Below are 14,630 nucleotides of genomic sequence, written 5' to 3' on the forward strand. Positions count from 1 at the left end.
TGAAGATGTAACTATATATGTGAGAATTACGAAACTTCGGGAAATAAATATGTACAAAGAGAGTAATTCTTAATTTTTCCATCAGCATACGTGTTACATATAACGGCTATGCCACTCACACGAATTTTTATATATATATATATATATATATATATATATATATATATATATATATATATATATATATATAAATATAATATATATATATATAGTTTTATAAATTACTTTTCCCTAATCTCGAAAATAAATTACTTTTCCTAATCTCGAAAAATATATAAATTACTTTTTCCTAATCTCGAAAAATATATAAATTACTTTTTCCCAATCTCGAAAAATATATGAACTACTTTTTCCCAGTCTCGAAAAATATATAAATTACTTTTTCCTAATCTCGAAAATTACTTTCTTTTTCCTAATCTCGAAAAATATATAAATTACTTTTTCCTAATCTCGAAAATTACTTTCTTTTTCCTAATCTCGAAAAATATATAAATTACTTTTTCCTAATCTCGAATAATATGTGAATTACTTTTTCCTAATCAAGAAAAGAAATTACTTTTTCCTAATCTCGAAAAATATATAAATTGCTTTTTCCTAATCTCAAAAATTACTTTCTTTTCCTAATCTCGAAAAATATATAAATTACTTTTTCCCTAATCTCGAAAAATGTATAAATTACTTTTTCCTAATCTCGAAAATTACTTTCTTTTTCCTAATCTCGAAAAATAAATATATTACTTTCTCCCAATCTCGAAAAATATATGAATTACTTTTTCCTAATGAAGAAAATAAATTACTTTTTCCTAATCTCGAAAATAAACAACTACTTCCTAAACTCGAAAATACATTACTTTTTCCTAATGTCGAAAAATAAATATATTACTTTTTCCTAATCTCGAAAATATGAAAATTACTTTTTCCTAATCTCAAAAATATATAAATTACTTTTTCCTAATCTCGAAAAATGTATAAATTACTTTTTCCTAATCATAAAACATAAATTTAGAATCAAAATCCTTAATATATTTTTGGACTAAAAGAGAAAAAAATTTCAACGAACAGTTGGGGTCAAAGGAAGTATTAGTGGGTCACAATGATGCCCAAAATCAACCTGAACGAGAGGAAAGTGAGGAGGGCCCCTACTTTCGAATGCTAACTATATCCCCCCCCCCCACAAGGTCAGGTTCTGACGTCAATGGTGACGTCACACTTGCCTAACAATGAACGAATGTCATTTATTGAAAAGAAGGAAAATGCCTCTGGTTACAAAATATGTATATTGTATTCATATGTATGTATTTGTATATATATATATATATATATATATATATATATATATATATATATATATATATATATATATATATAAATGTGTAAGTGTTTATCACAAGCTTATTAAAAATTTATTTATTGAATTTATATACTGAATATATAACAAAAATCTGTTATTTTTGGGAATTTTTATTTGCAAAAGTATATATATACATACACATATCTATATATACATATACAAATATATACATATATATATATATATATATATATATATATATATATATATATATATATATATATATATATATATATATATATATATATATATATATATATATATATATATATATATATTTATGTATATATATATAAGAAATCATCGTCAGAATGTTAAAAGGCATATTACAAAGGCTACAACATCTTGCAAGCTTCAAAAATATCGGTTATATGGTCAACACTAGGTCTAAGGCAGGCACAAGTAGGATCTGTTATTTTTTTACCCAAATGCCATAAATACCTATGGCGGGTATCCAGAAGGCCACACCAGTCCTCTTATTCGTGCTGTTGTGATCACCCTTATAGGAGAAAAGTTAGCTAGCCAGTTCATTATATCATTTTATTTATAGTGTTCAATCATTATAAAACACTTTTATCATAATAAAAAATACTTTCTGTCTAAATACTGATCTTCAGAAACAGTAAATAGTGAGTCTGTGGACTTGAAAGGTAATCTTGGAACAAGACCTGCATATTATGTAATGTTCCTAATAGCCTCTTAGTCAGCCACAGTCCCTAGAACGACTTTGGACGACTTTGGAGCAAACCTTATCTAAATACTGATTTTCACAGACAGCAAACAGTCAGTCTGTGGGTCTGAAAGTGATTTTACTTCTTGGAACAAGACCTCTGTGCTATGTTATGTTCCTAACAGCCTCTAAGTCAAACCTTATCTAAATACTGATTTTCAGAGACAGCAAACAGTCAGTCTGTGGGTCTGAAAGTGATTTTACTTCTTGGAACAAGACCTCTGTGCTATGTTATGTTCCTAACAGCCTCTAAGTCAATCCCAGTCCTCTGGACAACGTTGGGACGAACCCTCTGCCATCTCCTGGCCTCCTCCTACTACAGCTTGCTAGGGTCTACAACAGTCCCCGAGAAGAGGCTGGCTTTCGTCTCGTGGTCCCAGATGAGGAAGACGAACGGATGTTCGCAGTAGAACTCCGTGAGACTTGACCCGGCGTTAGAGAGCTTCACCGAGAAGGTGAGGGCGGTCCCTGCAGAGGCGACCGTTCCCTCTTCGTTGACCTCCACAGTCGCCCTGTGGATGGCGCTGGTCACGTGCAGTGCTGCCTGCTGGCTGAACCCGGTCAGGTTGGCCTTGCGCTCGTCGAAGAGGTCAGCAATGCCCGCCTTTTGGAGAGCCTGAAAATATGGTGGAATGGAATGGAACGTAGAATTTAGCCAAAGGTATAGCGCTGGGACCTATGAGGTCATTCTGCACTGAAAGGGAAACAAAGTAAAAATGTTCTTAAAGCGTAACAAGAGGAAAACCTCAAAGCAGTTGTACTATGAAACAATTGTTAGGAAGGGTGGATAGCAAGATGAAAAAAGGGAGGTACAGTAAAAGGAACGAAAGGGGTTGCAGCTAGGGGCCGAAGGGACGCTGCAAAGAACGTGAGTAATGCCTATAGCGCACCGTGTGAGGTGCACTGACGGTGGTAGCCCCCTACGAAGTGAAATTATGGTGGTGGATGGGTTACGTTCACCTGAGCAGTTGTACAGGTCTCCAGTCATCCTAGGGCCAGTGAAACAGGTTTTACAGGCGATTTTAAGATGATTTTCCTGCATTTAGGACAAGTCTGCAGGTATTAGGGATGATGTATAGGTCATTTCCATTCACCCTTTGGTTTGCAAGCAGATTAAGAGCCAATTTAAAAGTGTTTTCATTAAATTTAAGAAAGGTACATAAGTTCCAGTCATCTTAGGACTGGTGTTACAGATTTGACAGACTATTTAAAAGATGGCATCCATGCAATTTAGGTTTCAGGGATAATGTATTGGTCATTTTCATTCACTCTGGGTTTGCATGCACATTAAGAGCCCATATAAGTTTAAGGAAGGTATTATTATTATTATTATTATTATTATTATTATTATTATTATTATTATTATTATTATTATTATTATTATTATTATTATTATTATTATTCGGAAGATGAACCCTATTCATATGGAACAAGCCCACTAAAGGGGTCACTGAGTTGAAATTCAAGCTTCCAAAGAACATGGTCCTATTTGTTTCCAGCACCAGCTTCAAGGTTTAACGACAACTGCAAGTGGTTCCCATTCATTTTAGGACATGTTTTAAGGTTTTAAGGACAATTTACCGGCGGTCCCCATTTATTTTAAGGATGGTGTGTGCATTGGACCCATTCAAATTCTAGGAAAAGGGCACATCTGATCTTGTAATATTTTGAAGGATGCTTCCTGCTTTTATTTTTCCTGATTTTGCAGATTAGACATATTTCTGATTTAACATTTCTAAAACATGCAAATCACTAACCAAATGATGGCTAATCTTGTTAAAATGTAATTAGAGTTACTCCGTTACAAAGAGATTAAGACTGTGCCCTAAGAATGTACCATTCGGGAGAAATTTTACAGCACAGGCCAAGAACGTGCCTTCGTTGCATTCTGTCCACAGAGATCTGAAGCCACCCGAAATAACTCACACATTCCCCATCACCAGCAAAGCACCCAAGCCATATTTCCAGCTCACTGTCCTAAGTTCATGCCAAGATTCATTTCCCACTTACCGTCTTAAGTTCCTCGCCGAGTTTCAGCTCAAACTTGAACTTGGGCAGCAGAATGTCAACTTCCTTAGCTTTCAAGTTGGTGGGACTTGATGGCAGCCAGGAGAGAATCCTTGTTGAGGTTTTTCACCAGGTGGGTGAAACGTTCGCCCAGAGGCTTGTCAGTGTTTGGCAGAAGAAGGAACATCGAGATATTATCTGCAGCGTAAGGCAGCTCGAGTATGCTGGCGCCCAGTTGGCTGGAAACTCCTGTGGAAATACGAGTAACATACTCCTTGCAGTCTTCAGCTATACTAGTTCTTATTTCAAGCCACTGCAGATTCAGATTATTGTCTAGATCTGCATGGCCAGTTCTTATCTCACACTACTTAAGAGTCTGATTACTATCACAATGTAGATTCAATTTACTGTTATAGCCTAGAAAGTTGCATGATCACCACAAATGTAGGTGCTGATTTTAGGACCATGGAGTTCCCCAAAACTCAAAGGCTTGGTGTACAATTTAGGGCCACTCTAGACCATGGAGGTCCTCCTCGAAAATTTAGGGGATTGGTCAATCAATTTAGGACCCCCTAAACAGAGCCAATTCATGAAGCCCCAACAAAAGCCAACTAAACCAAATCAAATGCAGGCCATTACCGTGTTTGAATCTTCCCGTCAGGGACATCATGGCGACTGGAGTGGCATTCTGAGAAGAAGGGGTGAAGAAATCTCTCTCGCTGGTCAACGAGGGGCGGAACTGGAACTTCCAGACGCCCTTGAAGAAAACGGCGCTGACCAGGGCCATGCTGGCATCTGCAATGTCCTTCGAAGTCAAGAGCTCACGGATGTTACCCTTTGTCACATTGGCAACGTGCTTGTTGATGTCAGCGGCTGTTTTCTCTGCCTGCGGGAATGAAACAGTCATTAGTATTGAGGCTAAAAGGGATATCTGGCATCTTTTAGCTTGTAGTTGCCCATTCTGCACCAGGGAGTCTATATTACTGACCATATTTTGGAAGTCACTTGTGTTTAGAGACTTTAGCTAAAGAGAGGGACTCTCTGGTGAATGTATCCAGCCCAGGCTCGAGTGAAAGGAGAAGTGGCTGCCCTGATCCCTAAAGCAACCACTGATTACCTCTTGGAAAAAAGAATTGTTGATGTAGAGACGTGTTTGGATTTTATCCTTGAAAATCAAATTTTATTTCTGTGGAGAGCTTGTAGTGAAATACTGATTAAACTATAGAAACTGGTACATGGAGCTACCAGTTAATTAATAATAATAATAATAATAATAATAATAATAATAATAATAATAATAATAATAATAATAATAATAATAATAGGTACTTACATCCTTAAAACTGACAGATCTCAGCTCTGTCGTGAAAGAGTCCTTGATGCACTGTGTCAGAGGCAGAGTAGTGTCTACGTAGATCCGGTTGACAAAGTTGAATGTGTTGGTGCCATTTTTTTGGACAGTCCCGCGCCTTCAGGGGGTGTGGAAAGCAGGAATGAGGCAGATTAGACATTGTCGCAGTGGGCCACTAAACGCTGTGGGTACCACTATCATCCACACATCTACACTATGTAGTTCTGAGGTACATTGGTAAAACTGTGTGTACCACTGTCATCCACACATCTACACTGTGTAGTTCTGAGGTACAGTAGTAAAACTGTGAGTACCACTGTCATCCACACATCTACACTGTGTAGTTCTGAGGTACAGTAGTAAAGCTGTGTGTACCACTGTCATCCACACATCTACACTGTGTAGTTCTGAGGTACATTAGTGAAGCTGTGTGTACCACTGTCATGTGTAGTTCTGAGGTACATCAGCAAAGCTGTGAGTACCACTGTCATGTGTAGTTCTGAGGTACATTAGTAAAGCTGTGTTTACCACTGTCATCCACACATCTACACTGTGTAGTTCTGAGGTACATTAGTAAAGCTTTGTGTACCACTGTCATCCACACATCTACACTGTGTAGTCCTGAGGCACATTAGTAAAGCTGTGTGTACCACTGTCATCCACACATCTACACTGTGTGGTTTTGAGGTACAGTAGTAAAGCTGTGTGTACCACTGTAATCCACACACTTCTGCATTGTACAGTTCTGAGGTACGTCAGTAAACTGTGCCCTTAAGTAAAGTGCCCACAGATAAAGTATTTTACCTATGGGTACTCGTTTTGTACCTCAACCTTGCCTTAAACTTGCCAGTTTAGAGACGCCTTTGTCGTTAATTCAGAGAATTTGCTAAACTTTGAACTTCCACTGCTCACAAATTTAGGGGATCTGCAGAATTTTTTTGCAAAATATAGAAATTATACTAAACTTTGAACCTCCATTGCTTGCATATGCAGGAAATTTGTCAGACTTTGTTGTAAATATGAGAAAATATACTATACTTTGAACTTCATTCATTGCAAATGTAGGAAATCTGGAGAAATTTGTTCAAAAATTGAGAAAGCATAATAAATTTTGAACATTCATTGATTGCAAATGCAGGAAATCTGCAGAACTTTGTTGCAAAATTGAGAAAACAAACTTCTTGGAAAATAGAGAAAATGTACTAAACTTTGAATCTCCATTGCTTGCATTTGCAGGAAATTAGTCAAACTTTGTTGAAAATTTTTTTAAAAATACTAAACTTTTAACTTTCGTTGCTTGCAAATTTGGACATTCTCCCAAGGTTTGTTACCAATGTAGAAAAAAATACGCAGAAATTTTCAACTTTGTTGAAAACGTATAATATCTGCTAACTTTCGAACACTCATTGATTTGTTAATTCACGTAACATGGTCTCGAAATGACTCATACAGGCTACAGTCTCTGTAGACTGTCAGTTTCCAGAGAGCACAAAAATTTGAGATTTAATCAGTTTTAACAAAAACTTGGGGATTTTAAGTTTTACAATTATTTTCGTATTACTTTCCAAAGCAAATTTTACAGAAAGCACCTTAAATAACTTGAAAGTATGATTTATCATAAGACACTATGATTTTTTTCATTAAATCAAATGTGTTTTCATGGAGTTCATCAAACGAAAATCGTAAACTCAAAACTTTGGCAGATTTTCTTGTTTAAAAGCGACACTAAGGAAAATTTATAAACAGAAATAAAGCCACACGATTGAAATAAGAAAATTCAAATATATATATATATATATATATATATATATATATATATTGTATATATATATATATGTATATAAAGTTTAGTATATTTTCTCAATTTTACAACAAAGTCTGACAAATTGCCTGCATATGCTATAGATGGAGTTGAAAGTTTAGTTATATAATGATTTCTATATTTTGCAAAAAAATTCTGCAGATTCCCTAAATTTGTTGGCAGTGAAAGTGGGGCTTCCGCTATAATCAGACTCCGTGACAGACACACACACACACAGACACACACAAGCAACAAAAACTCAGGTTAAAATCTCTTTCACAAATACTCACAGCCTCTCGGCGCGTCTCAGAAGACTATACAGCGCAGGCTTCTCAGAGACCCTGAGGGCAGCCCCCAGCTCCTTCCGAGTGTTACCCTCTGACCCGAGATAAGTCAAGGCCAGGGCGGTCCAGATGTTGAAGGGCGAGAAGCAGAGGTTCGACGTCGAGTTCTCCGGCACCACCAGGTTCTGGAAGAGGTCCACACCGAACGACGTGACGGCAGAGAGGTCGAGTTGGTCCTTGGACGCATCGCTGGTGGTGGTGGTGGAGTTCAGGGCGACGTCTTTGCTGAAGCATTCCGACACAGCATGCGCCACCCCCACCAGGAGGACCAGGGCAGATAACCAGTTCATTTTTGGGCGTCGGTTTCTGCAAAGGAAGAGAGTGTGTTTTGGTTAATGGCGAGATGAGCAAAATGTTTGTGGATCCTAAAAGATATTCTCGTGATAATCAGCCCTCCATTACTGGAATTATACTAAAAATGGACATAATTGGTTTATAGATTTTTTTCTAAGATATTCTCGTGATAATCAGGTTACTGGAATTATACCCAAGAAGAAGCAAAATGGTTTGTGGGACCTAAAAGATATTCCAGTGATAATCAGGCCTCCATTACTGGAATTATACTAAAAATGGACATAATTGGTTTGTAGATCTTTTTCTAAGATATTCTCGTGATAATCAGACCTCCGTTACTGGAATTATACCCAAGAAGAAGAACATAACTGGTTTGTGGACCACCTTCTAAGACATTCCAGTGATAATCAGGCCTCCATTACTGGAATTATACCCAAGAAGAACATAACTGGTTTGTGGACCACCTTCCAAGACATTCCAGTGATAATCAGGCCTCCATTACTGGAATTATACTAAAACTGGACATAACTGGTTTGTGGACCACCTTCTAAGACATTCCAGTGATAATCAGGCCTCCATTACTGGAAATATACTAAAACTGAACATTACCTTTTAAGACATTCCAGTGATAATCAGACCTCCATTACTGGAATTATACCCAAGAAGAAGAACATAACTGGTTTGTGGACCACCTTCTAAGACATTCCAGTGATAATCAGGCCTCCATTACTGGAAATATACTAAAACTGAACATAACTGGTTGTGGACCACCTTTTAAGACATTCCAGTGATAATCAGACCTCCATTACTGGAATTATACCCAAGAAGAAGAAAATAACTGGTTTGTGGACCACCTTCTAAGACATTCCAGTGATAATCAGGCCTCCATTACTGAAATAATAAAAATGGACATAACTGGTTGTCCATTCTAAGACATTCCAGTGATAATTCCATTACTGGAATTATACCAAGAAGAAGAAAATAACTGATTTGTGGACCACCTTCTAAGACATTCCAGTGATAATCAGACCTCCATTACTGGAATTATACTAAAACTGGACATAACTGGTTCGTGGATCTTTTCTAAGATATTCCAGTGATAATTCAGCCCTCCATTACTGGAAATATAACCAGTAAGGAAATAATTGTCACTTTGGGACTTTCCTTTCGATATTTGCATCCTGAGCTGCGAGGATTAGACCTAACCACAGCTGGGTCTAGGTGTAGCCAATACAAAACAAAGTAACCAACAAAAAAAAAAAAATAAATAAATAAATAATAATAAAACTGTCAGTAAGTAAGGCTTGCTCGCGACGCCCTACCTACCTACATACTTACCGACCTGTCTGTCTAACAGCCTGATGGAACTGAAGGCTAGCCTGCAGAAGGTTCCTGTCTTATAGGCGAAAATGCCTGCGAGCGAGCGGTGTTGCCATAAGCGAATCCCACAATTTTCGCGAGAGGAAATACGAGTATTCTTTTGTATCCTTTTTTTTTTTCGCGAAGTGGATATTCCGTCGTTTGAGAACGAAGCCAGGATTGACGAGGATTGAATTCAGTCCTACGCGTTTGTATGTCTAATTCTAAGGGACGTAGGATGAATACTAACATCACATATAATTGAACGAGACACACTGCAAAAGGATTGAAACACATTTCATGCAATCCTACGAGTTTGTACCTCTCTTTCAAAGGAAGCAGGATTAAAATAACATTATATATACACTGCAAAAGGATTAGAAAAGATTTAATTCAATCCTACAGCGTTTGGACGTCCAACAACATTGTATATATACTGCAAAAGGATTAGAAAGGATTTAACTCAATCCTACGCCTTTGTTAATCTCTTTCAAAGGCAGTAGGATGAACACTAACGCTATATATTATAAAACAAAGATAATATACTGCACAAGGATTGAAAAGGATTTAATCCAATCCTACGCCTTTGTTAATCTCTTTCAAAGGCAGTAGGATGAACACTAACACTATATATTATAAAACAAAGATAATATACTGCACAAGGATTGAAAAGGATTTATATAACCCAATCCTACGCCTTTGTTAATCTCTTTCAAAGAAAGTAGGATGAACACTAACACTACATATTATAAAACAAAGCTAATATACTGCACAAGGATTGAAAAGGATTTATATAACCCAATCCTACGCCTTCGTAAATCTCTTCCAAAGGAAGAAGGATTTACACGAACACTGAATACAATAAAACAAAGCTAATATTGCAAAGGATTGAAACAATTTATTAAAAGACTACGCCTTCGTTAATCTCTTTCAAAGAAAGTAGGATGAACACTAACACTACATATTATAAAACAAAGCTAATATACACAAGGATTGAAAAATTTAACTACGCCATCGTTAATCTCTTTCAAAGAAAGTAGGATGAACACTAACACTACATATTATAAAACAAAGCTAATATACTGCACAAGGATTGAAAAGGATGTAACCCAATCCTACGCCTTTGTACGCCCCTTTCCAAGGAAGAAGAATTACCACTAACACTGAATACAACAAAACGAAGATATTACAAAGCTAAACAATCATTCAAAAGACTCACAACAATATAATTAGCATAGATAACAATCAGCTCTCGCGAACACAAAGCAGAACACAATAATGAATAATAACAGGTCAAAACAGGACCTGGCAACCGCCTGTGTGTGTATGTGTGTGTGTGTGTTTGTGTCTGTTTGTGATTCAGCTAATATATGAGACCGGTAATAACCTGTGATTGCATTATGCTCCGTGTATCAAGGTGAAGGCTAACTTCCACTGCTTGCTGACAGACTTGCATGCATGCAAGCACGCACAGATAGATATAGATATAGATACAGGCAGGCAGGCAGAAGATTGAGTGTGTATGTTTTGATGTTCAGTTTATATGTATGTGTGTATGTATGTATATATATATATATATATATATATATATATATATATATATATATATATATATATATATATATAAATTCCTAGGAACACCTCTGTTTCTCCTACCAGAAATAAACAAACAACAAAACAATAACATACACAAAACAAACAAACAAAGAGAGAGAGAGAGAGAGAGAGAGAGAGAGAGAGAGAGAGAGAGAGAGAGAGAGAGAGATCAATCAACGCAAGCAAACTATAGGAGTGAGCAAGTTCAGGAAGTCGCTTCGCCGACAATTCTGAAGGTCACCTTCGGCGAAGAGACCCACCAACCTCATCTCTCTCTCTCTCTCTCTCTCTCTCTCTCTCTCTCTCTCTCCAGTCTAAAATTTTCCAAATTCGCCAGGAACCGGCACCACGCTTCGGGGGCTAAGATTAAGGGTCTCGGCCAAGGTCCAGTGAAAAAGAATGGAATAAAAACGACGGAAATTTCAATTCTTGTTGGCTGTCGTCGGTTTGAACTGGTTATGCGAAAATCGTGGCAACGAAATATGGCAACACTCTGAAAGAGGTTTGTTGTCATACAGGCAGTTTGCACTTTTTTATTACTTTATTGTTTTGTTAGTTTTTTTTTTATTCGTTTCTTATTTTGTTGTTTTATTTATCAGTTTGTTAATTCATAAATTATTTTATTGTTTTATTTATTCATTTATTATTTTATTCATTAATTTTTTAATTTATTATTTCATTTGTTAGTTTATTTTATTTATTTTTTTATTTATTTATTTTATTATTTTATTTATTATTTTATTATTTTATTAGCGTATTAATTTACTATTTTATTTATTAATTTATTATTTTATTATTTTATTTATTAATTTATTATTTTATTAGTGTATTAATTTATTTTATTCTATTTATTTTTATTTTATTAATTTATTATTTTATTAATTAATAATTTATTTACTACTAATTTATTATTTTATTTTATTATTGAATCAAATTATTTTATTATTTTATTTATCAGTTTATTAATTAACTATTTTATTAGTGTATTAATTTAATAATTTCTTAATTTATTGTTTTATTAATTTATTATTTTATCAATTTATTATTTCACTAATTTATTAAATTATCACTTTATTATTTCATTAATTTATTATTTTATTTATTAATTTATTATTTTATTAATTTATCAACTTATCATCCTTAATTTATCAGTTTATTATTTTATTAATCAATAAATTAATATGTTAATTTATCAACTTATTAATTCCTTAATTCATCAATTAATTTCATTACTTAGCAAATTAATATGTTAATTTATCAACTTATCAGTTACTTAATTTATCAATTTATTTTAATTAACAAAATGTTAATTTATCAACTTCTCAATTCCTTAATTTATCAATTTATTATTCTATCAATTCACTAATCTTCCAACCTACAGCTTCCAATCATATGTAACAAACGCACAAGCAAGCAACGAAAGCTCCCAATCTCCACCTGTGTCACTGCAATCCTCGCCTTAGGAAATTGAAACAAACTTTATGAAATATCGTAACCATAATTAATAAGTAAATCGAATACAAAAAAGAATGAAATGATAGAACAATATTATTATTATTATTATTATTATTGTTATTATTATTATTATTATTATTATTATTATTATTATTCAGAAGAAGATGAAGAACCCTATTCAAACGATTATTATTATTATTATTATTATTATTATTATTATTATTATTCAGAAGATGAAGAACCATATTCATAGAGAAAATTATTATTATTATTATTATTATTATTATTATTATTATTATTATTATTATTATTATTATTATTATTATTATTCAGAAGATGAAAAACCCTATTCAAACGAAACATTATTATTATTATTATTATATTATTATTATTATTATTATTATTATTATTATTATTATTATTATTATTATTCAGAAGATGAAGAACCATATTCATAGAGAAAATTATTATTATTATTATTATTATTATTATTATTATTATTATTATTATTATTATTATTTATTATTATTATTATTATTATTATTATTAGAGAGAGAGAGAGACACCTCGACAGAAATGAGAGAGAGAGAGAGAGAGAGAGAGAGAGAGAGAGAATTAGAAGTAAATAAAACCAATTTTTGAAATTCCAGTGGTAAAACAGCCGCTTTCTCTCCAATTCTATCATTATCCTTCATTATACTGTACTTCCTCATTCCTTCAGTCTGACTATCTGAAAGTTTATCTGCCCTGTCTTTTATTATCCTTCCTTTGTCACCCTGTCCTTCAGTCTGTCTACCTGACAGTCTGTTTGTCAGTCTTTTTCCTTGAAGAAAGTCGAACCTTCAAGTTGATATTGTATCTCTCCATTCCTCCAGTCTGCCTATCTGGAAATCTTTCTGCCCTGTCTAATCATTCCTCATTTATCACCCTGTCCTTCAGCCTGCCTTCCTGACAGTCTGCCTGTCAGTCTACTCGTTAGTTTGTCAGTCTTCCCTTGAGGTAAGACGAACTCCACTTCCTGTACAACTGTCAATACTCTGAACCAGTTTCTCTCTGGGAGGGAAGCGGTCACCTTGGGGAACCTCGCTTCGTAATTACCTACAAAGCTTTACCAGTTTACTGCGGCTGTTCTCTCTCTCTCTCTCTCTCTCTCTCTCTCTCTCTCTCTCTCTCTCTCTCTCTCTCTCTGTCACTGAGTTACGCACTTCTTACGCCAAGCTTGCAGCTTGCTATCACAGCTTAATTCGAAGCTTAATGTCCTGTTCAAAGATTATTCTTTTTTTTTTTTTTTAATATGTGGAATCTCTTTTATTTCTGTAATTCCTCTTAATTCCTCTTATATTCTTTCGAATGAACACCTTAATATTCTTTGGAAGGTTGTTCCTTATGAATAGGTTTCATCTACTGAATAATAATAATAATAATAATAATAATAATAATAATAATAATAATAATAATAATAATAATATATATATATGGCACATGTTACTCCAAGCTTACAGCTTATTATCACAGCTCATTGCAGCTTAATGTCCCTAAAAGCTTGAGGTCACCTGTTTCAGGCTTATTTCGAAAAGTGGCCCGGGGACCCACCAGACATTTTGTCATCAAATATATTAAGAAATTTATCTTCGTTTGAAAGACTTTCGTGGTATCATTATATAAAATAATAGCAAACATTAGAAGAATAATATATATAATGAAGAATCTCGAATGTACGACGACATATTTTATTAATATTTTTATATTAATGTTAATATTTATTATATTTAATATCCCAGGAAACTTGATGTGAGTCTGAATCAACCTGTTTCAAACGCTCGGTAGTCCGCGTTTTTTTTTTTAAACGCGCGGCATCGCTAGCGTGCGACGAGCGGCGAGGTTTTTAGCGAGGCGGCAAATCCCAACCCAACCCCTCGTTCCTCCTGCAGTATGGCCACCCACGTAAGAAGTTAAGGTTAAGGTTAAGGTTAAGGGTAAGTTTCATAATCAGCGTCCAACCGCGCCGCTCAAACCGCTTGCAGTTTGGCCGTTACCTTAAGTACAAGCGGCTAGCGGCGCGGTTAACCGCTACCTACGGGGCGATTTCTTTCTTCTGTTCAAATCACGAATCCAGACATTTATTCTTACTGGTATTTCATTTAATTTCGCTGAAGTATTTTCTAATATGAATAATTTCCTAAACAAATTTGATGATGATATATCTACCATGCAACAACACCTTGCCGCTACAGCTGCCGCTCGCCGCTAAAAGCTACCTCGCCGCCCGCCGCTCAAACCGCTTGCAATGTGTCCGTTCCTTGACGCTGCGGCTACGCTCGCCGCTCAAACCGCTTGCAACG

At 34.9% G+C, this 14,630-nt stretch overlaps 1 protein-coding gene across 1 annotated transcript in view; it reads right to left on the reverse strand.

Moving 5' to 3' along the window:
- Nucleotides 1–9,348, reverse strand: part of LOC136829994 (uncharacterized) — a 16,100-nt gene extending 6,752 nt beyond the window's left edge. Inside the window, exons 1-6 of the mRNA XM_067089169.1 lie at nt 9,217–9,348; nt 7,531–7,890; nt 5,422–5,557; nt 4,728–4,974; nt 4,159–4,337; nt 2,402–2,697 (exon numbers count right to left, since the gene is read on the reverse strand). Coding sequence (XP_066945270.1) covers nt 2,402–2,697; nt 4,159–4,337; nt 4,728–4,974; nt 5,422–5,557; nt 7,531–7,874 — 1,202 coding nt within the window. The 5' untranslated portion in view covers nt 7,875–7,890; nt 9,217–9,348. The remainder of the gene's footprint in view (nt 1–2,401; nt 2,698–4,158; nt 4,338–4,727; nt 4,975–5,421; nt 5,558–7,530; nt 7,891–9,216) is intronic.
- Nucleotides 9,349–14,630: the final 5,282 nt, after the last annotated feature.

The sequence above is a fragment of the Macrobrachium rosenbergii genome, chromosome 45 (genome assembly GCF_040412425.1).
Source record: "Macrobrachium rosenbergii isolate ZJJX-2024 chromosome 45, ASM4041242v1, whole genome shotgun sequence".
In the NCBI taxonomy this organism is placed as follows: domain Eukaryota; kingdom Metazoa; phylum Arthropoda; class Malacostraca; order Decapoda; family Palaemonidae; genus Macrobrachium; species Macrobrachium rosenbergii.